This window comes from Acipenser ruthenus, chromosome 22 (genome assembly GCF_902713425.1).
Source record: "Acipenser ruthenus chromosome 22, fAciRut3.2 maternal haplotype, whole genome shotgun sequence".
Classification (NCBI taxonomy): domain Eukaryota; kingdom Metazoa; phylum Chordata; class Actinopteri; order Acipenseriformes; family Acipenseridae; genus Acipenser; species Acipenser ruthenus.
In genome coordinates, this window is record NC_081210.1 from 7,147,057 (window position 1) to 7,171,542 (window position 24,486).

Here is a 24,486-nt window from a genome sequence, read left to right on the forward strand (position 1 = left end):
TGTGATATCTTGTAAGAATTGTATGTCACCCTGGATAAAGGCGTCTGCTAAGAAATAAATAATAATATTTAACTTGTGTTGTATTATTTTTAACTCTAGATGACAACCATGCCTGAGTATTTGAAACGAAGATTTTGGGGGGAAAGAATATATATATATATATATATATATATATATATATATATATATATATATATATATATATATATATATATATATATATATATATAAAAACTAGACTGGTGTTTTTGTGAAGTAAAACAAAGAATTCTCCATGGCACACAGAATTGGCAAAGTTATTGTTCTATTTCAGCCTAGGTGGTTATAGATATATTTTATATTATATTATTGAAAAGTAGGTGACCAAAGTGTCTTTACGCATTAAAATACTTGCGGTAATGGCAAAGCTAACACAAGCTATCCATTTGGTGCAGAATACAGTTTACTGCAGTCAGGCTGATGTTGAACTACTACATACTTTATCTGGTGCTTAAAGATGAAGTTGTGATCGCATCTGTTATTAGGCTGATAAGGACGCAGGGGCAGTGTTCATCCAGCAAGTCTTGAACTGGGATCTTTATGTGGCTGTTGTACTTCTGCTAGCAAAATGTTTCACGATTTCTTTGTTTCTGAACTGTAATAACAAACAGCAAATCGTACAAGGTATAATCTATAGTTTCTTGAAGGTTTTACCAGTGCTACATTCAACCTAACAGGTTACATAAAATACCAGGAATGTTAATAAAATACGTTCTAGTAGTACATGTAATCAATTATATATCAACTAACAATACAACTGTATCTGCTTATAACAATTCCACTGTGATCACCCTATTAAAATCCACACCTAATTTGATGCATTCTCGCCACGCGCTGTGTCCAGCATGTCCAGAGAACACTTGTTGCTAGGCGTCGGAAAGATGGCGGTTTCAGCTGAAAGTAACGCAGCGTCGTCTCCTTTATGCAGTCAAAAAATGAATTTTTCACAATACAAAAACTCCCTTTATGGCGTGGCTGAGAGATTGTGTATGCTTAACAAGGTGTGTTATATTTCAAATATATATGAGTAAAAAGATGACCAGACTACACATTGGTACGTGGCCTTGTCGTAACGTGCGTGCTCGTTTCACTGACAAACCAGAAAAAGGATTACAGGATTATTATTATTATTTATTTATTAGCAGACGCCCTTATCCAGGGCGATTTACAATCGTAAGCAAATACATTTCAGAATCACAGTACAAGTAATAATACAATTAAGAGCAAGATAAATACAATGACTTCGGTTCAAGCAAGTACAAGTGTGACAAAATACAATTCAATAATACAGCAGATAACAGTGACAGTGATAGTTACATCAGGATATGATTAATTACAAAATACTACAGATTAAACACTTGGCAGATTACAGTACTCTGATGTACAGGATTAAATGCAGTAAAATAGGGGGCAGATAAGAGCAAATAAAGCGCATTTTAAGGAAGGGTGATAGTGTCCCAGGGGAAAAACAGAGGAGTTCTACAGGTGCTGTCTGAAGAGGTGAGTCTTAAGGAGGCGCCGGAATGTGGTCAGGGACTGGATGCTGCCTAGAATCTATTTTATATTTTAAAACATTTCTCCTGTTAAAAACTCTATTTGAATACAACCCGACTTTACCCATTGAACGTTTTTCAGGACTGTTGTTATTTGTTTTATTATTATTTAGAGATGCTTCCTACATAGACTCGTTTATGTTGCCAAGATAAAAGCAGGTCAAGCGGGAATGAAAGACCTTGCAGGTAGAGTAAATCACTTTTAATATTTGTTGGACAATGTGTAGCTAACATGTTTGTACATTACGTGTGTGTGTTCCAAATGCCAAACGAACAACCATATATGCTAAGACGAAAACACAATTGCCAAACACTACTGTATGTTACAAGCATTTAGAAAACGAAAGAGAAAAATGTGATTTTCAGCGGAGTAGGATATATGCAAATAAATCTAGATTTTTCAAATAGCATCGAAGGGGAACCCTTAAGTGAAAGGGTTGTAAACATCCAATAACAACACATAGCTGCATCATGATGAGCAGAGGTTTCATGAAACAACCTGTAGTTTTCCTAGTCTTAATACTAGGTTAATTGTATTAATGATAATAACTGCTTAAAACTGGACCAAACAGATTATTGCTTTGGTTTATTGCAGGTTACTACGAAATGCTTTTTGCAGTTTATCACAATACCAACATGGAAGGAGTTACAGGTCTGCTGCTGCTTTATCCGAGCTGCATTATTCATGTGCTGGAGGTAATTGGTAGTCCTTGAAGCCTCTCTTTGTTTGTTCCAGTGTTTTGTTTGGACAGTTCATACAGTAATAATGTTTTGCTTTTTCTTTTCTAGTCCTCTTCAGAGGTACTTTACAGTGTACTGAATGATCTCAGTAATATGGAGAAAAGATCTGAGTAAGGTTTTGTTTTAAACTGTATTGGCTTTATGTATGGAGTTATACACCCATGATCATGCAAGTATCTAGCATGACCCTTGTGTTAGTATGTGTCTACATTAACTAAAATTAATCTGTTAATTCTGCTCTTAAGCAACACTTTATGCAATGTTTATGGATCACTTAATCATTAACATTCAGAATAGTGCAGGTTAATTAATATTGGCTTGCCATTGTTAATACAGATCATTTGGTTTTAAATGCAAACACTTCTAGCTATAACATTCTGATCACATTTTGTTCTTCAGTTCTCTTCTCCAGGATGCCAAGATTCTTGTGATGTCACATGACATTCCCATGAGGATGTTCCAAGTGTGGGGTTACCGCTTCTTAAATAATATAACTTTAACCTCGCAAGAAGCCGCTGAGCAGAAACAACCTGTGGAGAACCTGGTCCCGGAATGCCTCCCTCTTTTGTATAAACTCTGTGTTCACTTTCTTAAATCTTCAAAGGTATTGTGATATAACATTTACATTTTTTGTATAAAAAAAAAATTTCAGAGAGGTAGGGTTACCATAAGACATGTACACTGGACAGTTCAGGCTTTTCAACTCACATCTCAATGCATTCTGTTAGGTTTTACCTGTCTCGGGTACCTTTCACAGCAGGACTACACTTACCAGAATGCATTGGGGTGCGAGTTGAAAACAGTTCACTGAACTGTTCTAGTGTAACTAGAGTCATCTGGTAACCCTAAAAAGAGGGGTAACTCTGAAATGTATTTTCACTTTCTTCTCACCTGTGATTTTCTTCCATCCACAGGACATAAAATGGATGTCTTGTAATGTGAGAATAGACTTAAATAGACACTGACAGATGCAGTATAAAGTAAGCTGCAGGAAACTCACTTGAGCACTCGGGTGTCACATTTTGAAATAAGACAGAAATAACTTACTTCAAATACTGTTAATTAAATATATAATTACCCTACTTACTTAATTTTAACGGTTCATAAATGCACCTTTCCTAATCCAAAATAGGGTTATTAGTAAACACCTTTTAGTTACATTTTTTTTTCTATTTCACACCATCAATATTGGAACTAAGGGAGTCGGTGATAACTTTCAAGAGCAATTCCTCATTATAGAGGAGGACAGCATCCTGTACCTGTGCATAAGCAACGTGCTGCACTCTCCAGAACAGTTTCTGCAGACTTACAACAGGCCTTTCAGTGTAGTCATGGATTCAGGTAAGAAACAAAAAGAAGAAAAATGTGCAAAACAAACTCAAATCAAGAAATATGATCTGCCACTGTGGTAGACATCTAGATAACATATGCTGTAGTGTTGCACTGTTTTGTAATTTAGTTAATGATTTGAAATGTGTTCTACATACTGTATTTATATTTTATTTTCTAGAGATTGTCTGGCCAACCCAGAGTCATCTGTACATGTGACATCTCTGTAGAGGTTTTGGCACTGTGAAGTCCTTCATTTGATTGTGTCTGCAATATTTTGAATCTTCATATAAATATACCGGTATTTGCAAATCCTATATTCTGTGTTGCTATCTTAAATTAGTATCTAGGAAAAACTACTCACTTGGTTAATATAAGGTCCTTAAGTACACCAAAGAAGCTAGAAAATGAGCCAAAGATCACCCATAATTAAAACATTAAAATGGTAGACTATGTAATATACTAAACTTACAATTTATTTTATTCAGTTTATTTTAGTATTACTAGATCTATGTATAATGGGTAATTTAAAAACAAATCCAAATCTACACATGTTGGAGCAACAATGGTTCATTTTATTTTGAAATATAATATTGTTAAGCATTTCTTCAGAATATTTTATTGTTATAAATGGACTGCTGAGCCCAAAAGATCAGTCTAAATAACATAGATGTGTATCAGTGTTTCATTTCAAAGCCTTTACCAAATTGTCCTGTATGCAAAACAAGACACAGGATCAGAAGTGCACTTTATATAAACAGAAACCGCGACAAGGCAAGGGCCAACTCGTTACAGGTAATGTTAGCAAGATCCTATATAGATTGCCATGATGATAACTTAAATACAAACCGTAATTTGAGGGTGCCTTTGAAACAAAACAAACAAACAAACAGTTTTGGCCCTTGGTACCATTTATGCTCTGCTACCAGTAACAGAAAAAAAGTTGAGAAAACTGGAAGCTTTTCCATCCTTAAATGTGTCCCCTACCACTTCATTGCTAGGTTTTAATTAGATACTGTATTTGTCAGTAATCAGTTTGTAATCCCAGCTTTAAAGTATGCTATAGAAAACAAAATGATGTAGCTTTTTAAAACAGCTCAGTGGATTTTTTCTGTGTAAATGAAATGCAAAAATGAATTTGTAGATGGATTGGGGGGGGGGGGGGGGGGAGGATGTTGAAAATCCCTTAAGATTTTACTGAACACTAATGGGATTCTTACATAGTGCACAACTCCTAGTGACTGAATATTGTAACTGAACATTTTTCTTAAAGGGAAAGTCAAATCTGAATTTTCAAGACATCTCTAACAATTAGGTACAATTTCTAAAGTAAGCAACAAAAACATTTGGCCAGTCATATTTACACAGAACTCATGTATATAAAATGAATGAAATATTATGTGATTTTTTAAAAATAAATGATTATTAAATTGCTACACAAAGTGAGTGAGAGAGAGAGACAGAAACAAAACTTAGCAATTAAATGGTTTCAAAACAAGAACAAGGAGGTTCAATCCACAAACCGTAAAACAATCAAAGAAGGCACTAGAATTCAACCACAGATCGACTGACAACTGGTACCCAGCAGTCGCCAGCAGAACTTAAGATGCATAGTTTTTGGTTTATACTTTTTATTTGTTCTATTACTTTATTTCCTGCAGCAAGAGTGAGAGGGAATGTCTCTTCAAAATCATCTTCTGTCTTAAACCACATTTTCTTTAAAAGGAAAAAAAAAGATTAATCTCAATGTTCCATGAAAAAACAAGAATTCCAGGACAGTGGCATAAATTATTATTATTATTATTATTTTTTTATCCAGTAGCCTGTTTGATAGCCACCAGCATGGATAGTGCATTTTTGTTACCTACAGTATTGTTGCTAATGTATCCCAACACCGACAGATATTGAAGTGTCCTATGTATAAGGCTTTTGCAGCCAAGTGGTTTTCATAGAGTACAGTCAACATTCCCATGATGTTGCAGTTCGAAAGCAAAATCTAGGATATACCATGGCCCAGGTGTAGCATTTAGGTGCAGGCGATGTTTGAAAGGTACTGCCACGATTCACTGGAAAGCATGCTGCAGAAATGTTAGAGAAGTTGTTGATTCTGATAATTCGGAAGAGGGTTTGCTTTCAGCATGCGAGAATGGAGAGAGGTTTAAGTGATAGTGCTCTGCTTCACAACGCAGTGCTCTCTGTGTCATGGTCAGTGTCCTGCAGCTGGTGATTAAGCTCTCGGCCGGCCAAAGGAGTCACTTGTTCCACAGGAAGCTCAGGGATGAAGCTGCAAGGCTGCCCTTGCACAGTGTTACTGGAATCTGTTCAGGAAAGCAGGAAAAAGTACTTTAGCCACCTCGAGTACTATGCTTTTTTTCCCAAAATATAACCGACTTGTTTTTATATGATTTATCATGTGAAATTAAATTATAGGTATTCAGATTGGTATTGTTAACAGATGGTCCTTCTATTCAGGTGTATCCGTGTAAGTCCTGTATGACTGTAAAAGTTCAATCTTATTATTTCTGCTTTATCCTATCAAGTTTCACTTTCTTACTATTTAGACAGGACCTTTTAGATTGTAACTGGCACTACTGGGGAAAAATATATATACTGCATATAAGCAAAACATTTAGTTACAGTACTACAACTATACACAATACTTATAATTAGTACAAACTGACAGTCAGTCAGTTTAAACTCATTTGAATTAAAGAACTGTTGGTTATTTGGAGCAAAGTTTACTGCAGTAGTTATGTTAAATATATATTTTTTACAATTGTGGATATAATGAAAAATAACTCAAGTGTAAGAAAAACAAACCCAACCATTTAGGTCTACCTTTTCATTAACTAAAAACTGTATCAGCATATCTCTCCATGTAAATATTTTTAATCTTAAATCAGGATTTAGGCAATGCTACATCGCTTCAGGATATATAGAATATATGATGTTAGTCCTACGTGCACCTCCCAATAGATGGGGCTGAATACATTTGATATGCTATATCTGAATTATTACAATATGTAAACAAATGCAAGATCTTCATATGCAGAAGACAACACTGCTTTATCCCCAAACAAAAAAACAAAAAAACAACACTGTACCTATGACCACAAAGTGAAAACAGTGTTTGCGATGTTAAAAGGCAGTATAAATTATATAAATGCTACAAACCCATAATACATACAGTTGAAACCGTGAAAGTGACTAAGTGTCCATATCAATGCAGTCTTCACACAGCTGTGTTTATTTTCATTGGTCCACATGCAGTGTTAGTAACCACGCAGGCAAGCAGTGTTAGGACTCGGACAGGTTACTGACAGACAGACGCAGCATGCAGTGATTAACAATGCAGATCAATTACTGGCCAATCATTTGCCTTTGTCTTACCATAACTTTCCAATCTCCGCTCATACACTGTAGAGCAGGTCAAACATCTGTGTTATTTAATAGAATATTTACAATTAGAAGAATTTTGTATCTTTTAGCGTTATTGTTTTCTTTATGGTTTGCATTAAACTATTAATTATATTTCTAGCACATTCTAAAACTTGAACTGCAGTATGTTTCCTGAAATATTTTTTTCTTTACATATATGTTTCCATGCAGATGTGATTTGTATAATTTACATATATTTAACATGCATGTATGGTGAATTAAACAGTGATGGAATGATTATACATTTAAAAAAAAAGTTTGCCTTATTTGATTGCCAATTCATAATGTAAAAGGCACATAGAATAAAAGCCATATCTCTTAGGTGAAAAAAGAAACTCAGCTACTCTAAGGAATACATAGATCGGATAGCTTTTAGCTGATAATTGTATTATTAATAATAAAAATAATATGTAGTTTTACTATTTTATAAAGCAGTCATTTAATGTACCAATATACATTACATTATGAACCAAACTTTATAGTAATATGTTAAACAAATTAACTTCATAAAGGCACGTTTTTAAAGTTAATTGTAGGAGCTAACAGAATTGAACATGCTACTGCTTTTCAGCAAAATCTGAAAAGGCCAAAGATCATAGTGATGCAAATGCAGGTAGAGACACATGCCAAAGGAGGAGGGGTCAAGGGCAAGAGGGGCTGACTGGCTGCTGCCCCCTTAGAAGCAACTGCATATTTTTAAAATGGCTTAACATGCTTCATGCACTGATACTGAAAATGTAATATTAAAATCCTTGATTGATATGTATATCAGAATACAACTATGTAATACATCATATCTGCAGTTGTAAGAAAACTGGTGTTCAGAATAATATCTTAGCAGTCCCTTTGGAAGTAGGAAAGATGTATAAAAATCCATTCATTCATGACACTTGACACCATTAGGATTATGTGACCATTGATGAATAACACACTTGGGACATATGGGTTATATTACAGTATATGCAGTACTGTATATAACCCACATTAAGTTTTAATCTAACTTTTTTTTTTTTTTTTTTTTTTAAGGCTTCTTTTGACACCTGCGTCTGTGGCAAAATTCAGGCAATGAGGGTGATTACATGGAGGGCAGTGGTTTAGCATCTTTTTATGGAAACTTCACAATGCAATGTCCATAACGAAATGGCGAGCAATATGTCAAAAGCATATGAACAACAATGGGAGACGGTGCAAAAAATATATCGCGTACAAAGAGCTGAGCAAGAGCACCTGTAGCTGCAAGTACAGATGTCTCTTTGTTTACAAACCTTACTGATGGAAAGATCCCCAACCTGTGAAGGTATTATGACATAAAGCTATTAGTTGACATGTACTAACAAACCATTATATTAAGGTATGGTGCAAAATAACTAACACAAAATGCCATTAGTATAGCATACTATATTAAACTGATATTTGAGTTTATTTTGTTTCTACAGACTTTGCTATTAATAAGGTCACTGTAAGAATGTAGAAATATCAGTAACAAAGTAGTTTTGCTGTCTTAGTAGAACATGAGTATCAAATGCATTCTATACACATGATTTTCACAGTTAGAAAAGACATGCCTTAACACTTTAAGGAATGTTAAATAGCAGGAGTAGAGGCCCCCTTTTTGTATACTGCACCATTATTAAAACACGAGGACGTGACCTCAGTGCTATATAACTAGATCACTGTAAGGCAGGATTTTCTAATTTAAAATCAAATGCCATCATGCAAATTCAGTAATTGACATCAATAGACTTAAAACTACAAAACTGAGTGATGGCGGTTTTTTATTGTATATTTCTACATGGCCAGTCAATCCCAAAAAGAGTAGGCTGCAGTGTTCACAAGCTCCTATGAACTCAAGCAGGTCATGCAGACGATGCATCAAGCATGCCTTTTAGTTAGCAGGACCATGACCTTACTCCATTGCTGATACAAGTGCAGTGCTGAACTGACAGGGTAAAAACAAGTGCACTGAGCCACAGTGTTGCCAGTATGTAAATCACAATGCTAAATTAAATAAAATAAATTACAATGTTCTCCTGTAATTGGCAAACATGTGAAAAGTTGTCAGCTGTGTTACCAAGTACTAAACATACATTTCTAGAAACATGCTCTGACTTGTCTAAACATGCCCAGACTAACATCTTATTATGTTTGTGATACTTTTAATATCATGATTTTAACAGCTTATGAATCAGCCTTTGAAAAAAAAAGTAGCAATTATAAAATTACAAGATATCAAAAATTGAAAAAAGAAATAACACAAAGTCGCCCATGCGACAGGGATGGCTTACCTGTGATTATTTTGGAAGCCGTGTTGGCGTTGCCGTTGCCGTTGGAGTTTTCATTAACAGGAGGCTGTGGTGGCGGGGGCACGCTCGGCCTGTGTCTGGGTTTCGGTACGGGTCGCGGCCTGGGCAGGGTGTTGGACTGGAACGGTGAGGAGAGCTGGGGGCTGTCGTGGCCACTGGTGGGTGAAGGCTGGATGGCTGCTGCTGGAGGAGGTGTCCCTCCGTGTGTGACTAAGGGAGGGGTGTCAGGAGGTGTGGGGGTCCTGGGAGGAGACTGTTCTGGTCCTGACTCACTGGAGCCCCCGGTGGCCTGGCTGAAGGCTTTGGGCTGTGTTGGAGGCGTGGCCTGGGTTGGAGGCTGTGGGGGAGGATGGCTCGGGGCCTGGAATGTAAGTGGATTGCTCGAATGTCTGCGTGGTTGGACAGAGGGCTGGGCAGTAAAGTGGGGCTGAACTGAACCCTGATTGGTGGGCTGGCTGGGAGGTGAATGGCCTGTCCCCTGGCTAGCAGATTGCTTGGGAGACTGGGTAAACAGCTGATTGGCTGCTGAAGGAGGTCCTTGGCTGCCAGGTTGTGCAGGGGGATGGTTTCCAGGTTTTGGTGGGGCTGGAGCAGGCTTCTTTGTAGCTTCACGGAAAAGTCAATACAAAAAAAATATAAACAAGACAGGCTTTTCCCAAAACAAACATATCAGATCATGACTAGACTACATATGTAGTGCATTAGCTGGGAAAAGGGCAAGTTACAATTATTGTTATACAGGCTGCAAAATGTATAATGTGTTATTTTTATTTATTATTACATTACTAAATCCATGGGGCACCTGTAATGTACTTTTGCTAAAGGGGTTTTGTTAGCTGCTCCAATTAATAATGTAGGCACCTAGCACAGGATAACATGACCCTTTTTGTTTTTTCATAATATAATAAATGTCTGTGTCTCGGAGGCAGGAACACTGGCTCACCTCTCCTGATCATGTGCGGGCTGGGCCCTGTGGTGTTCTGTGTGTGCCCTGCACTCAGCTGGTTGGCAGTGGTGCCCGCAGAGTGAAGCTGGCTCTGACCTGCAGCTGCAACATTGCCACCATTCCGCAAGGGTGGAGGTGTGGACGCCGTGTCTTTTGGTTTTGAAGAGCTGAAAAGTTTTTAAAAGTAGTTTTTAAAAGGGCTTGAAATTTGACATTGGAAAAAGGTTTTTTTGTACCTCTAGTTAAGGTTATTTTGACTTATAAAACCAAAACAAAGAAGCAGCCTTCCATGCACATATTAATAAAACAGCTGTGCCCAAAATCACCTAGAATTTCAGGATTGAGATATAACAAAAAATAAATATGAACATAATTTAGATCTTTTATTTATCATCCAGGAGTAAGCGGTTAATGATAATGGATGGATGGATTTAACATCATGTAAATCAAAGAAACCTACTAAATGATATCACAAAAGTCTACTGGAAGCCATAATATTAGTACAGTATTTCCTGTTAGATTTTGAAATTTCATATTTGTCCATTTTTCGTTAGGTATATGGAAAATTACAAAGTGGCAAATCCAATATGTTAACATTATGAAGCAAAATTTATTAATTCTATAGGGTGATGCAAAACTTTTGGCCATAGCTGTACACTTCTATTCAGTACACCGTCTTTTATTTTCAACCATCATTTATTTGGAATAGTGTAAAATTCCTTATAGGTGAGGCCCAAGTTTCCAAACAGCTTACCCTTATCAACACTATTCAATTAGCAACAGAATCGGGCCATGCAGAAGTGCCAGTGTGCTTCAGATAACTTACACAAATCAACATTAAATTATTCAGCAGATGTGCATTATTGCATTTTTTACATCAATTTAAACAGTCCATAGATATGAACAGCAGCAGAAAAAGTCTAATTTTATTATTTACCTTCAGAAAATGCAGGTTAGGCAGGATGGTAAACACAAAGGAGTTTACAAAACAAAAGCTGCAAGCAATTTACTGTATACACAATTTGTGAAATAGAAGTAATACAGGGAAGCTGCATTTAGATTTAGCAGATGTTAAGTAATGTATAGCTTTACCAGGAGTCAACTGAGGAGTACATAAGCCATTTTGAACATGGCCAACCTTGGTCAGTTTTTCTAGAAGTTTATTTTTTAAATGACCCCTACAGCACTTCTTTACTTCGACACCTAATTTTTTATATATATATATATATATATATATATATATATATATATATATATATATATATGTATTTCTGTTTCTTGATGCCTAGACTAATAACTATTATGCAGCACCATCAAAGATGGGTCCTGCTATCATTATTTTAACATGTCTCTTTCCAGAGGAGACTGTTTATACCTTACCTGGATTCCTCAGTTACTGGTATTAATGGTGGCTCTGCTGCAGTATTAGAAAGCTGACCCTGAGCACAGCTTGATTGGCTGATCTCAGGGCCTGCGCCCATTGGCTGAGCCTGCAGCTGTTGCTCGGCAACAGGCTGTGGCAGCACCCCCCCAGGCTCCACAGGGGGCAGGGGGGGCTGGAAGGCAGGGGACGTGTGCTTTCTATTAAGAGTGCCTCCTCTACGCGGAGTCTGATCCAATAGTTTACCACCCAAGCTACAGAGAGAGGAGACAGTGAACACAGAGACATGCCATGATGAGAGCCACAGCAACACTTGCACACAAAGGGGAGACGTTACAACAAAACAACAACAACAACAACAACAACAACACCAACACCACCACCACTATGATATGACAACCATGTAAGGCAAGACTGTCAGTAAGCATGCACAGTTTCAAAACAAGTTATTAATGCAATGGAAGCAAGACTCGGCTTGTTTATACCACTTGTGTATTGGTGTACTGTAATATTTTTAAAACTCAAGGTTTTAACTCATACACTGCTATTGGAAGTCTGTGTATATTGAGTGTAAGGTGGGTAAGTCAGTAGTTCTCTGACTCTGTTCACTTGTTATAGTGTAACCTGACATCACAAGTGATATACACAAACGTACAATGACTTTGTTATTATGTTAACATTATGGCTGAAGTCAATAGCCCTTTTAAGGTGCTTAACTGTTGCTTTCCTCAGATTCATATACAAATTAGGGCTGTGAAACGATTAAAATAATTAATCTTAGTTACAAAGGTAAACGTCAAGAAATAAGACAAACGTGTGATTAACACACGTTAAAAAAATTAAAAATTAATAAAAAGAAATGAACGCATTAATCTCAGAAGTTAACTGCGATTAAATTGACAGCCCTTGTGTGTGTGTACAGAGGGGAATTTAATTTTCCACTATTAGCTGAGTGCAGTACATATTTAATATATGAGTCAGTCAAAATAATGAGAGGCAAGGTTGGATAGTAAATCTGACTTTATATACTTTATGACAATAAAAAAAAAAAGTAACATTTTTTGGCACAAATATCTTAATGCTGTACACATAATTAAGTAATATATACTACCAATGCAGTAGGTCACCAACATTTCTGTTTTTGAAGTTCATACCGCAAGCTTTTTTCTTTCTTTTGTAGTTTGTTTTGTAATTCATTTTCTGTTAGGTCACAGAATTGCTGTTCAACAGTTTTTTCATTCAGTTATTTTTATCTTGTTGTTTACGAGTGGAGATGGAGGGCATTCCTTTGAAAAGGGGCGGGACTGACAGTAATGTGAACCAATCACATGACAGACTAAGACTATTGCCCATGGTGTAAGGATGTGAGGGCAATAGTTAAATCTACTTCAGCTCCTATGATGAGGTTTTAACCAATCACAGGCCAGAATTTTTTTTTTTTTTTTTTTTTTTTAACATCGGTGGCCGAATATTGTTTTGTTTTTTTTTTAAGATGATTATAAAGTTTCTCTGAAAGGGAAGTCAAGCCATTACTTCCAGCTCATCTCATTTATATTGAGGAAGAGTTGTAATTTTTTATAAACATGTCATTGTTTGAGGCACCCTTCCTAGCATGCAAGCCCACCATAAGCCATTTCATTGTATACTCACAGAATGCAATATAAATGGACTATACAGTAAGGAGACAGCTGCTGTGCTCCTTGATCCCACACACATGCTTTGAGTTTGGCAAAAAAAGATGTAAAATCTAAAAAAAAGGCACGTCAACTGTAAACTTTTCAGATAATCATTTTAAACTGAAAGCTGCACCAGGCACGAGCGACAGGGAAGATACAGTATGTCATACAGTACATCTGTACTCGTCATGAGCTGCAAGAATATGAGGAAGCACTAGATGGGTAACCAAAAAGAGGTGAACAGAATTTACACACCAAATTGCCTGGGCTGGAGGTTTAGATCCCAAAGAAATCTCACAAAGCTGGACCGCATTGATCCACCCAGCCTCTTGTAATACTGGGCTTTCCCAGAGCCTGAGTCCTGTCTCCCACTCACCTGTCTTTCCTTATCAAATCCCCCTCCAGCACGGCCATGCTGACTGGCCTCTTCCTTTCCAGCGTCCCACAGTCAAACTCGCTCCCGTGGTGGTTTGTGTGATTGCTGGGAATCGGGGCAAACATCCCGGAAACGTTGAAATCAATCTCTGAGGAACAAAACAAGAAAAATGATTCAATTCAGTTCTTTATAGTTGAATAAGGACCCAGTGAGATCTGCATTTCATTTGCAAGGGGAAGGTTAATCCAAAAGTAACATTTACTGAACTGGATTTAAGAAAAACAACTTATTTTTTAGTACGCTTCAATTCACAATGTTGTTCACAGTTCTCCCTGTTGGGGGCAGCAAACTATAACAATACATAGATACATGTATGTGAATGTGACTCAAACACAGGAAACTAAAACAAGCAAGCAGACATGTATTTTAAGAAGCATATCATTTTGAGCAGTAAAATCCTGCAAATTTCAAAGAAAGTTAAAAGGTCATTCAACATCAAAGGACTTCAATCATGTGGTGTGAATTGGGCCCACTATTTCACTCATAAAAACCTGTAAGTGGGGGGTTTTCGATCTTAATATTCTTACTAATCTTCTGCCCTCATGCCAGGACCCCATGGTCAGTCCATGTCAAATCAATCACTTCAGGAAGGTTTCTGACCTGACCGCTTCCAATTTTGATGCTGTTTTACAGGGATGTTAGTGCCATATAAGATTTAAGTTTCACATCTGGATCAAACGTATCCAACCTTGACTTTGGTCATCCATGTTGGGGCTGACAGTCCAAGTAAGGTCAAAGCTCAAAAATTCAAGGTCAAAGGTCAAAATTATGTTTGACGTTAAATATAAACAATGGTATATTTGGATAGAGCACAAAGGGAGCTTTCCAGCAATATGTTACTTTTTACTGTAGCATTAACAATAAAAATGCTATTGGTACTTTTATGTCATCGGTCTGACCTGGGAGCCATTTCGGGTCAAATATTTGGTGACCTCTCACATAAAAAGCGTTTTCCCCAAGTTTCACGTCTCTTGGTCAATCGTATCTCTCTATGGCACCAACATTCCTGCCAAACAACATCAAAATCCATGAACCTTTGGTTTCGAGGGTGATTGACCTGAAGGCTCTTTATCCTGGTTAAATAAATTAAACTGATATATATATATATTTTGTTATAATGTGCTTTCTTCTAAATTGAGAGCAGGGAGGGATAAGCATAAAAGCAACAAAAAAAACCCCAATAAACATACAAGCATAGAAACTAAGTAAATAGAAGAAGCAGTGGAAAGCAGAGAGCAAACCTCCATTTACCTTCAGGGAAGAACCAATCTGCATGCTGGATGATTGGCTCAATAATTGTTACCACATGGACTGAAGTAGCTGCTGCCATCTCAGCAAGCGTTCTACATGGAGAAAGGGGAGGGGTGTTTAAAAACAGCAGACAAAGGGAGCAATACATCAACAACACATAGGCTGCAGTGTAGGATACACAGGTACAGGACCTGCTTTTAGTGGAAACCTCGAGCCATCGGTTTGTGATCTGTTGAAAGATGACTAATCGACTAAACAGGCTGTAATGGTATCACCATTTATTTTTCTCTTTAATAAAACTGCACTTACAAATAGTGAGAGGATTTGAATTTTCACGCATCATACCCCTAACAACTGACTCAAACAACCAAGGAACGAGAACTTTCATAAGTCCAACTTAAAACAGGCTCACCACCATACAGTACACTCCTGTAGTACTCATTTAAATCGTTTTTAATTTTATAAATATCTAACCTAGATATTTAGCAACTTTTGCAATTGTGAAACAGCTCCTAGTTTCAGAGGGCACCATTTCATTCTGTATCGGAGGCTGCACCCTGTGATCTCAACCCCACTCCTGCAGTGAGCAGGACCACTCCTCACTCACCCTTCATTTTTAGCCCACAGCAGGTTAGGTCCCAACACGATTGCAATGTTGCTAGGGGTCATCTTGTTGACGGCACTTTCCTGTGCTAGCTTTGCAAGGAATTTGATTAGATACCTACACAAGGCAAAATAGGATAGAACAATAAATTTGTAACAGAAAATTACAATGCTTTCATTTCACAGGCAACTTTCATTTATTTATTTATGCATCAGTTATTCAATAGGCAATCCAAATAGACAGCAAGGTGGAAGCTACAGCCTACACCTGGGTACTATTATTTTAATTAGAATCACCTTTTATAAGTTTTATATACTGAAACTAAGACAGTACTTAATACTTACAGCTACAGAATGTGTAACACTGCATGCATTCAGCTTTAGTGTACTGTCATTACATGGTCCCCTACCTCAAGTTTGCTTTGTTAGGCTTTGGCAGTTTGTCACAGGTTACCCAGAGAGCCTGCAGTTTCTTATCTGGGTCTGAGACGCTACAAGAGAAGACAGAAAAGTGAGACAAAAATTAAATATGGCTGAAAAAAACAACAACAACAAAAAAAACATTTCACATATGTTGACTTCACCTTCATACTGGAAAATCTTTTCATTGTTAGTTAACTATGCTTTCATAGTGACAGTTATTTGGGTAAGGCTTTATTTTAACAAGCACTTGTTTGTTTATAGTATGTAGTAACTGTAAATAACCAGCTTGCAAACATGTTAACAAATGTGTTTGTAAAGTCATTAGTTAATATACGGTGACTTGTTTATCATTTTCAGGTAAAGTTTCACTTGTCACCGAAATGCATTTTTAAAGAAATCAGTACTTAGTAGTTTATCATCAGGTTACTCCACTTTAAATAAGCATGAGCAAAAAATGTATATTCATTGTGATTATATATAAAATAAAAATAAAAAAACCCAAAAAACCCTACTTTGATGCCTGGATCCATTCATCATACAGGTGGAAGGTCATTAAGGGCTCCGGCAACTCTCTCACGTAAGACTTCAGTGCACCTACAATGTGAAAATAATATACATTGCTCTTACAGAAGAGATGTAGGGGTTCTCGGTCACAGCATTATGTATTCAATATGAAGTTATTACATGCCTTGGCTCCTGTCCAACCTCAATTAAACCCCATTTAAAACTGATTCTGCTGATGACATGGGAAAATACAGCACTCCCAAGATCAAAATAATCACAGGCAATGACTATTTGATGTGGTTTCTCAACTGTGTGTTACCGAGTACAATAAACCCGGTCATTGCTGAGGATTTTCAAAGCAGTGGAGGGCAAAAGCCAAATTTAACCACCATATGAAAAGAAAGGACATGTGCAGCTCCGAGGGAGTGGTTAGTCTGTATAAAGGTCTGTTTCAGACAGATTACATCACAGAGCTTCAATCAAGCAGACTAATAGAGGCGTTTAAAGAGACCGAGAATTTGGGGTGCACATGTTCAGAACATACTGTACATAGATCTGAAGAAATAATATGAAAAAATCCAAATATTTATGCAAAAACATTTGTAAAAAGTCTGAAATGTTCTGACATAGGCGTGACATATGTATGTTTTAATGCAACAGTGTCATATTGAAAATAGCCTTTAGCAAGTTTACGACTAAATTGCTTACATTCCTAGATGCAATACAGAAAGGTTAAAAGATCCTTAGTATTTGCCTATGGAACTAGCTTAATTTGCTAAGTACACGAGTAGAGCTGCCACTGGGGTTATAACATATGGCTTTTATTATATTTAAATGAGCCCAGGCTACACTGAGCTCAGCTGAAATATGTTTTGCAAATAAATGACTGGGAAAGTGAAATAGTTGAAGTGTACAGCAGCTATTCATCTTCTAAATTGCCTGCCCCAGAGCTTTTTAAATAAAGAGATGAGCTCGAATGGAAATTGCAGTTTGGAAAGTGCCTGCTGTGTTTTTCTGAAAACAAGCTTCGCATGCAAATTACTTTTTACTTCAGCTTGAGTGACACTAGTGTTAGCATTGGAACAGCCTTTAAAAAAACATTTTAAATGAATTGCCACAAGTATTAGCTCCTGCTACAATAAGGCCAGAATTAGTGGGGTTTTGTAATTTATTTTTAAACCGCAGACATGACCCCATGGTTATTTGCCAGTCACCAAATGTTTTATTAATCTATGCACTGCTTTAATGGAAAAAACCCTGATGACTGCCACTTACTCTTCCACAGCTAGAACAACTGTTTGAGTTGCAATGTCTGACTTTTTGTACTGACATATTCTGCAGGCTCGGGACTGTGCTCAGCAGAGAGTCTGCTGCAGGCTTGAAGATATACAGTACCAACAAAGACCTTTTACATTTTTCAACTGGACAGAGACTGCAAGTGTCCAACATTATTTTTGGATCATGATTTAAGAATTCTCATTGGAAGGCCATTCAAAGTTTTACTTCAAGTTTCAGAATCATGGTAGTTGCACAACAACAGAAGAGCTCTGTGTGTCTGAAAACCCATATAGTATAAATATGCAATGCAGTACAACTCTTCTAGTCTAGGAGAGTACACTTTACTGGTGCTCTATGATTGATGTCTTAATTTCAAATGCAGTCTCTGTCTGTCATTTGTACAGGCTGATTCATAATTGTCAGAGCATGGCAGTAACTAGAGGGTAGGTGGAGGGATATGTAAAAGCAACGTCTATGACAGAGGCACCCTGTGATGCACCGTTTGGCCACCAGAGGGCTGTTCATTAATGTCAACATGCAAGTAGAATTGAAAATGCAAAACAACCACTTTGCGAAAATTAGGAACCACCCTGTACATATTGGCAAGCAGATTTCTGCCTTTAAAATACTAACAGAAAACAGACTGGCTAGACAATGGACAACAGGCCATACAACAGCTACTTCTCATAAAATAAACCAACAATATAATGTATCTCACTGCAACACATCTGAGAGTTTACCATAAAAACAAAAAACAATATACTGGTAATCAATAACAGGTTTAGAGATATACGTACCGGCGACAGCGTGAGGGTCTGAGTAAAACTCCTCGAGCTGGGAGGTGGAGCAGTCGAGGGCAGCTTTCAGTTTCTTTAGCTTGGATTGTCCGGCAGCAATCCTAAACAAGCCCTGCATGAAACAGAGAGACAGAGAGAGAGAGGGAGGGAAAGAACAAGAGCAGGGTCACTTTTCAATAGCACTTTCATGTTCTGTGGCAATATCTTTAAAAAAGGATCTTTAAAAAAAGTGTGCAATATAATGCTTATATAAACTACACAGCTTGGATTGGCAACAACCTATATAAAAACCACACCACAGAAACCTTAGTATATTTACACAAAGACTGAATGCGGTCGCTTATATATAATTATACTAGTTTGATACTGTGGGAACAGCCTCTAAGCTGTTTGACTATTCTTGAAAGCAATGTCACACCAAGATTTGTAATGTATGAATTTAGAAGTGTGAAAGGCGTATCTCCCCATCAGCAGTGTTAGCTTAAGAGGAAGGGCTCCACACTGGCTCACACAATGCGATATGCAGCATGGGCAGCTGAAACAGGAAACTGTTCTAATACTGGCTATACACTCGTAACTAAAACAAAACAAGTAGCAGCAGCCCGGCAGAGGGCTCAATTCCCTGCAACAAACAAAGGTTCACTCTTCACAATTTTCTTGTTGGACTTCAATGTCAATCTTTCATTTCAATACAATTCCAAAGAAAATGACAACAAACCAATATAATAGGTCAGTGAACTTGATTGCACAAGAGACAAGCTTTATTCTTTTGCATAGTTCAGTCTACACTATCATCTCTCTAGACAATACTGGTAGAGCAACGCATTGGTATAAAAACTGTGTTCATAGAAATCACAAGATATGGCTGGTATTTATTATTTTTTTTTAAATTTAGTAGTCAGCAATTAATTTTACCCTGTTTTTCTGCCAATTTGGAATGTCCAGTTGTATTTAGTCTCAGCTCACCGCTACCACCCCTGCGCTGACTCGGGAGCGGCGAAGACGAACACACGCTGTCCTCTGAAGCGTGTGCTGTGTGCTTCTTTTCACTCTGCAGGCCCGCCACGCAGCCAACCCAGAGCTACAGTGTCGGAGGACAACACAGCTCTGGGCAGCTTACAGGCAAGCCCAGTCACCCGGCCAGTCTACAGGGGTCGATGGTGCGCGGTGAGCCGAGGACATCGACCTAAGCCCTTCACCACCCCCCCCGGGCGGCGCTCGGCCAATTGTGCGCCGCCCCCTGGGAGCTCCCGTCCACAGTCGGCAGTGGAACAGCCTGGACTCGAACCGGCAACGTCCAGGCTATAGGACGCATCCTGCACTCCACACGGAGCGCCTTTACCGGAGGGAAACTATACATTAGTTATTGTTGAATTATTCTGAAAACTCGTTGACCAAAGGAGAACAATGGGCGTTACAGTCTCAGCAGAAACCAGTCCGTTTCTAACTGCATTCAGGAAGAGCGGTTATTTAAATGGTTATATGGTGTCCTGTGTAACAGTATTGGGAAACAGTGTTCATAAGGACCTGAATGTGTTTTATGTTGTTAAAATGCTTGGATGACATGGATGACAGGAGCTCAGGCTATCTTCTAGACAGATTACCCCGAGCATTACACCTACCTCCAGACATGTGATGCATTAAAGGGCAACATGTAATGTGTTGTGTATTGGTCAAAGTGTTCTTATATGTGACCATGGTAAAGGGTTACCTCCTCCTTCATGCCAGTCTCTAACAGCATCATCACGCAGGCCTCGATGGGCAGAGCTATCTCCCGGTTACTGCGTTTGAGATGGTCTTCCAGTGCAGTACCGAAGGCTGGCTTCTCCGTCCATGAATCTGGAGAAGAGTTTGCAGGGTTACACACACACACACACACACACACACACACACACACACACACCTACTTACAGCACAATCAAATAATAGTTTTCCATTGCAAAAAACAGGAATGTTTCAATAAATTCATCTGTTATGCAACAAAGAACCTAAGTGCTGTTCTCCTAGTATGAACAATGGAAGTAATTCAACTCCCAGCAGCTGGATTGGGTACCTGAGTAAACTCAATAGACTCTAGTGGCATGCAAGGACATAACTGACAAAGTTACAACATGTTTTCTACAGAGGCAACAGTACCTTTAAAATAAATGCATAATAGAGTGAAACAGAACAATGTCAACAACACAGTATTAGTATTGATTAGACCCATCACCTATCTTTAGTGACTAGATACCCTTTACTGGCAGATGTTTAAACTCTTCAACTTTCCGTTCACTGGAGAACACTGAGTGAGCCGTTACCAGGTGGTCAAAACACCCTGGACAATGACACTGACAAGAGCACAGACCAGTGCATTATGTGATTTACTAGAGAAGACAAAAATTAGTGAGCTTTCACTCATGGCAGATGCATGCGGATCTAGCTAGCAGGAATTGGGCAAAATTTGTTAAACCACAATGATAAAAAAAGGTTACCAATGTAGCCTGGCTGTTGCTATACAATAGCAGCCCCTAACTTTGCTTATTTTGGCTCACGTTTTTTAACACCACAACATCGACATATGGTTGCTAATAGACACTTGCATCAAACCCTTAGTCTCAACCCAATGTTAACATATCTGTATACACAGACTGAAATCCCTTGCATATGCAGTATATCAATAAACTGCCTAGAAAAAAAATATTAATTCCTGCAAGCTCTGGTTCTCAAACGCATCACTAGAAAAAGCTCTGGGTTGAATGGGACATTTCTGTACATAATTAAAAAGGACAGAAGAGGGCATCTTGTCACTTTAGGTCAATGTCAGACAGCCAGCTGTTTACGCAACAGAATGAGAGGTTGGAAAGATTTGCAGTTTCCTCAGAGGAGAAGAGATTTAAGTTCAGTATCATGCACAAAAAAAGTGGGGAAAAATGCAAGGTAAGAAAGTCTGCAGAGCTGGCACAAGCAAGACGATTCAGTCAGGAAAACTTTGGCATTACTGTACCTTGCTGGGCTTGGATGGTCGGCAGGACCGTTTCTAACACTGCTAAAGCCTTTCTATGGTACTCTGCTTGTTCTTCTAATAACTGAGAACAGAACCCACATTGTAAATACAAAGTTCTGCATTATGTGTACAGCAAAATCAAGTAAACAAAAAACAATGTGCAATGCATTTGAAAGCTAACTACAAAGTCATGTTATTGTAACCACTAAATAACAAAGCCACCACATTTGCATTGGGTCATTATACAGATTAACACTGAAAGGGAAATGCTAGCACCTAAAGTAAACATGCTTCGTAACTTACCATTACATAATAGCGTGCATAGTCCCCTTCTTTAGAAAAGAAATTATACATATCTGCTGCAAGCTGGTCCTGTGGAAAAAGAGGAAGCGGTAAGTGTGGTTAATTGTTAAGGATGATTTTTAGTTCTCACCCTTCCCAAAGCATAACAGGAATATGGTGCAGCTGTAAATGGTTTCCCCACTGCTACAGACCACATTGTGGCTTACTACAAACTGCAGAATATGTTTACACAGGTTAAGGCGACTAGACTCTGAGTCTACTATGCACTGGGAGTCTTAAATAGCATAACAATGACAGGTATTAGATGAAAAATCACCCTATGTTGGGGTCTATTTTAATGATCCAAACCATGGCAGAACTAAATACCACCACTCTAACTATATTAATCCAGCTGTGGTTTTCCTCAGGGACGATTTATATACTAACTTCATATTACTATATACAGCGACAATAAAGTAAAATCACAAAGAATCGGGTTTATACCTTTTAGGGCAACAGTATTAGGTTCTGCCACTGCTATTCACCAGTCTTAATTACTTTGAGATGAGAATTTAGTTATCAAAGTACTAGCACCAGAAACCAACAGCTGTCTAGCCTATGCCAACCACAAATGGTATTTATGGTATTCCTTAGTTTTACTATATACACAGCATATTTATATTACGGGCTCTATGCGTTTTGGTTATTTTCAGATTGTACAATAACAATTTGACATGCTTAAAGGGGCAAATCAAACTCGAGCAGACAGGAATATCAGGAGCATGTGGGCAGAGAAGTGTCAATGAATTGACTGAACGTCTCAAAATAAAACATTCTAGACCTGCTTATCAGGCGTTCAGTTTATTTATTAAAAAGAAAGAAAAAAAATAATAAATTCAATATTTGAAATAAACAATGACTCCAATGTTTATCCATTAATAATCTTGTATAAACTGGTTGGATCCTTGCATTGCTTGTTAAACAAAAAAGGGTTTTGTGAAAGGGCAGCCTGTTTCCTTGAACCTCAGGACAGCTATGTCTGCGCAGCATTGTATAATGGATCGAGCTAAATCATTCCTGTGCTTTTAAACATAGACTCTTTAACCTATATAATAGAACACGCCCATCAATGATTCTCTGCAAAAGACTGCAAAAATGTAACAGCTCTGGAAAATGGTATTTGCCTTGTATAACACTCCCTTTTCCCATTGAGAAAGGGTGTCCCACTGTGTGTGTGTGTGTGTGTGTGTGTGTGTGTGTGTGTGTGTGTGTGTGTGTGTGTTTGTATTATACCTTGCACAGCTCTACTTTGTTGCCTGCCTCAACCATTTCGTCTTTGAGTGACTCTGCTTTGGCTGTCAGTGCTTGGAAATTGGTTCCTGAAATGATGGACTTGGTAGCCTGGTTCCACCTACAATGAACAAGGGGAATTGGTCATTGGAGAAGAGAAACAGGGCTGGAACACACAGGGATGTGTCCTAACTGCTTACCACACTACACAGCCACAAGACTGAGGCAGGTTTAACTACAAGGGTATGCACATTGCACTTAAATAAACACAGAAAGTATTACTGCTTATTTATTATTGAATAAAAAGAAACAATTAATTGCACAGGAAATAATAAGATGACCTTAAATTCAGATGTTGCTATTACTGTCTAATTACAACAGTCTTTTGCATTTCATTTAATGAACAGGGATAAGGAAGAATAGTGGATGCATCACGGAACAGGTTTTTGCATCAAAACATGAAAGTTGTATTGCTGTTACCTGGCTCGAGCTGAATCCCAGTCCAGTACCATCTTCGCCAATTGCTTCCTCTGTTTCTGGATGTTTGGAATATCCACCTTGGTAAAGGGAGAGGTTGCATTTAATATTAAAAAGCAGAAGCACTAGCAAAAAAAACATATTGCTTCCCTCCCATAAGAAGGTGACCTTCTCAACCCCACCCCTTCACTTCCCTACCCTGAGGTGCAATGTTTTCAACAGGATCTTTATAGCGTCAGTTGCTGTAGTTCTACCTGGTTCTACAGTGTCCTCACACATTGTGCATTGTAATGAAGCTCTGCTGTGCTCTCCTGTGTATAGCAGGCAATTCAGCATTACTACTTCAGTAGCTTAAAAGTACTGCTTTAAGGGGAATACATGTATCTTTAACAAGGCAATGATTGTACCACTCATGGTATAGAAGGATGGGCTGGGCTTGCCTCTGCGAGCTGGTTCAGTGGCTCCAGGACGTCCTTCTCTATCTGCACCTCGTGCTGCGACAGCTCCATGGCCAGCTTGCTCTCCACGTCGCTGCAGGCTTCCATCATTTTACTGGAATACAAACACACATGCATGCAAGTCACATTCTGCCACTGTAATACCAAACAAAGTAATTATACAGAACGGCCTTCATATGTAAGCTTTACAAAAAGCAGCCTTCCAGTACAAGTTGAACACAGTATTGAGCTTTCTGCACTCAGGCTACGCTAGGAAGGGTATTCCTGAGATAGCACACTTATTAATAGTGAGTGT

The 24,486-nt window shown here is 38.1% G+C and overlaps 1 protein-coding gene across 6 annotated transcripts in view; it reads right to left on the reverse strand.

The window, feature by feature from the left end:
- Positions 1 to 4,216: 4,216 nt before the first annotated feature.
- Positions 4,217 to 24,486, reverse strand: part of LOC117431471 (rho GTPase-activating protein 17-like) — a 54,648-nt gene continuing 34,378 nt past the window's right edge. The window contains exons 5-22 of one of the 6 annotated variants that reach the window (XM_034052404.3): positions 24,174 to 24,285; positions 23,737 to 23,813; positions 23,260 to 23,377; positions 21,988 to 22,056; positions 21,685 to 21,766; positions 20,410 to 20,537; positions 18,699 to 18,810; positions 16,632 to 16,713; positions 16,107 to 16,187; positions 15,701 to 15,814; positions 15,094 to 15,185; positions 13,783 to 13,930; positions 11,730 to 11,984; positions 10,347 to 10,516; positions 9,386 to 10,009; positions 8,366 to 8,389; positions 7,053 to 7,099; positions 5,842 to 5,980 (exon numbers count right to left, since the gene is read on the reverse strand). In XM_034052404.3, the coding sequence (XP_033908295.2) occupies positions 8,367 to 8,389; positions 9,386 to 10,009; positions 10,347 to 10,516; positions 11,730 to 11,984; positions 13,783 to 13,930; positions 15,094 to 15,185; positions 15,701 to 15,814; positions 16,107 to 16,187; positions 16,632 to 16,713; positions 18,699 to 18,810; positions 20,410 to 20,537; positions 21,685 to 21,766; positions 21,988 to 22,056; positions 23,260 to 23,377; positions 23,737 to 23,813; positions 24,174 to 24,285 (2,287 nt within the window). In that variant the 3' untranslated portion in view covers positions 5,842 to 5,980; positions 7,053 to 7,099; position 8,366. Of the gene's footprint in view, positions 5,981 to 6,826; positions 7,100 to 8,365; positions 8,390 to 9,385; positions 10,010 to 10,346; positions 10,517 to 11,729; positions 11,985 to 13,782; positions 13,931 to 15,093; positions 15,186 to 15,700; positions 15,815 to 16,106; positions 16,188 to 16,631; positions 16,714 to 18,698; positions 18,811 to 20,409; positions 20,538 to 21,684; positions 21,767 to 21,987; positions 22,057 to 23,259; positions 23,378 to 23,736; positions 23,814 to 24,173; positions 24,286 to 24,486 lie in introns of those variants that run through there. The other 5 variants (XM_034052406.3, XM_034052402.3, XM_034052403.3 and 2 more) reach the window with 5 other exon arrangements.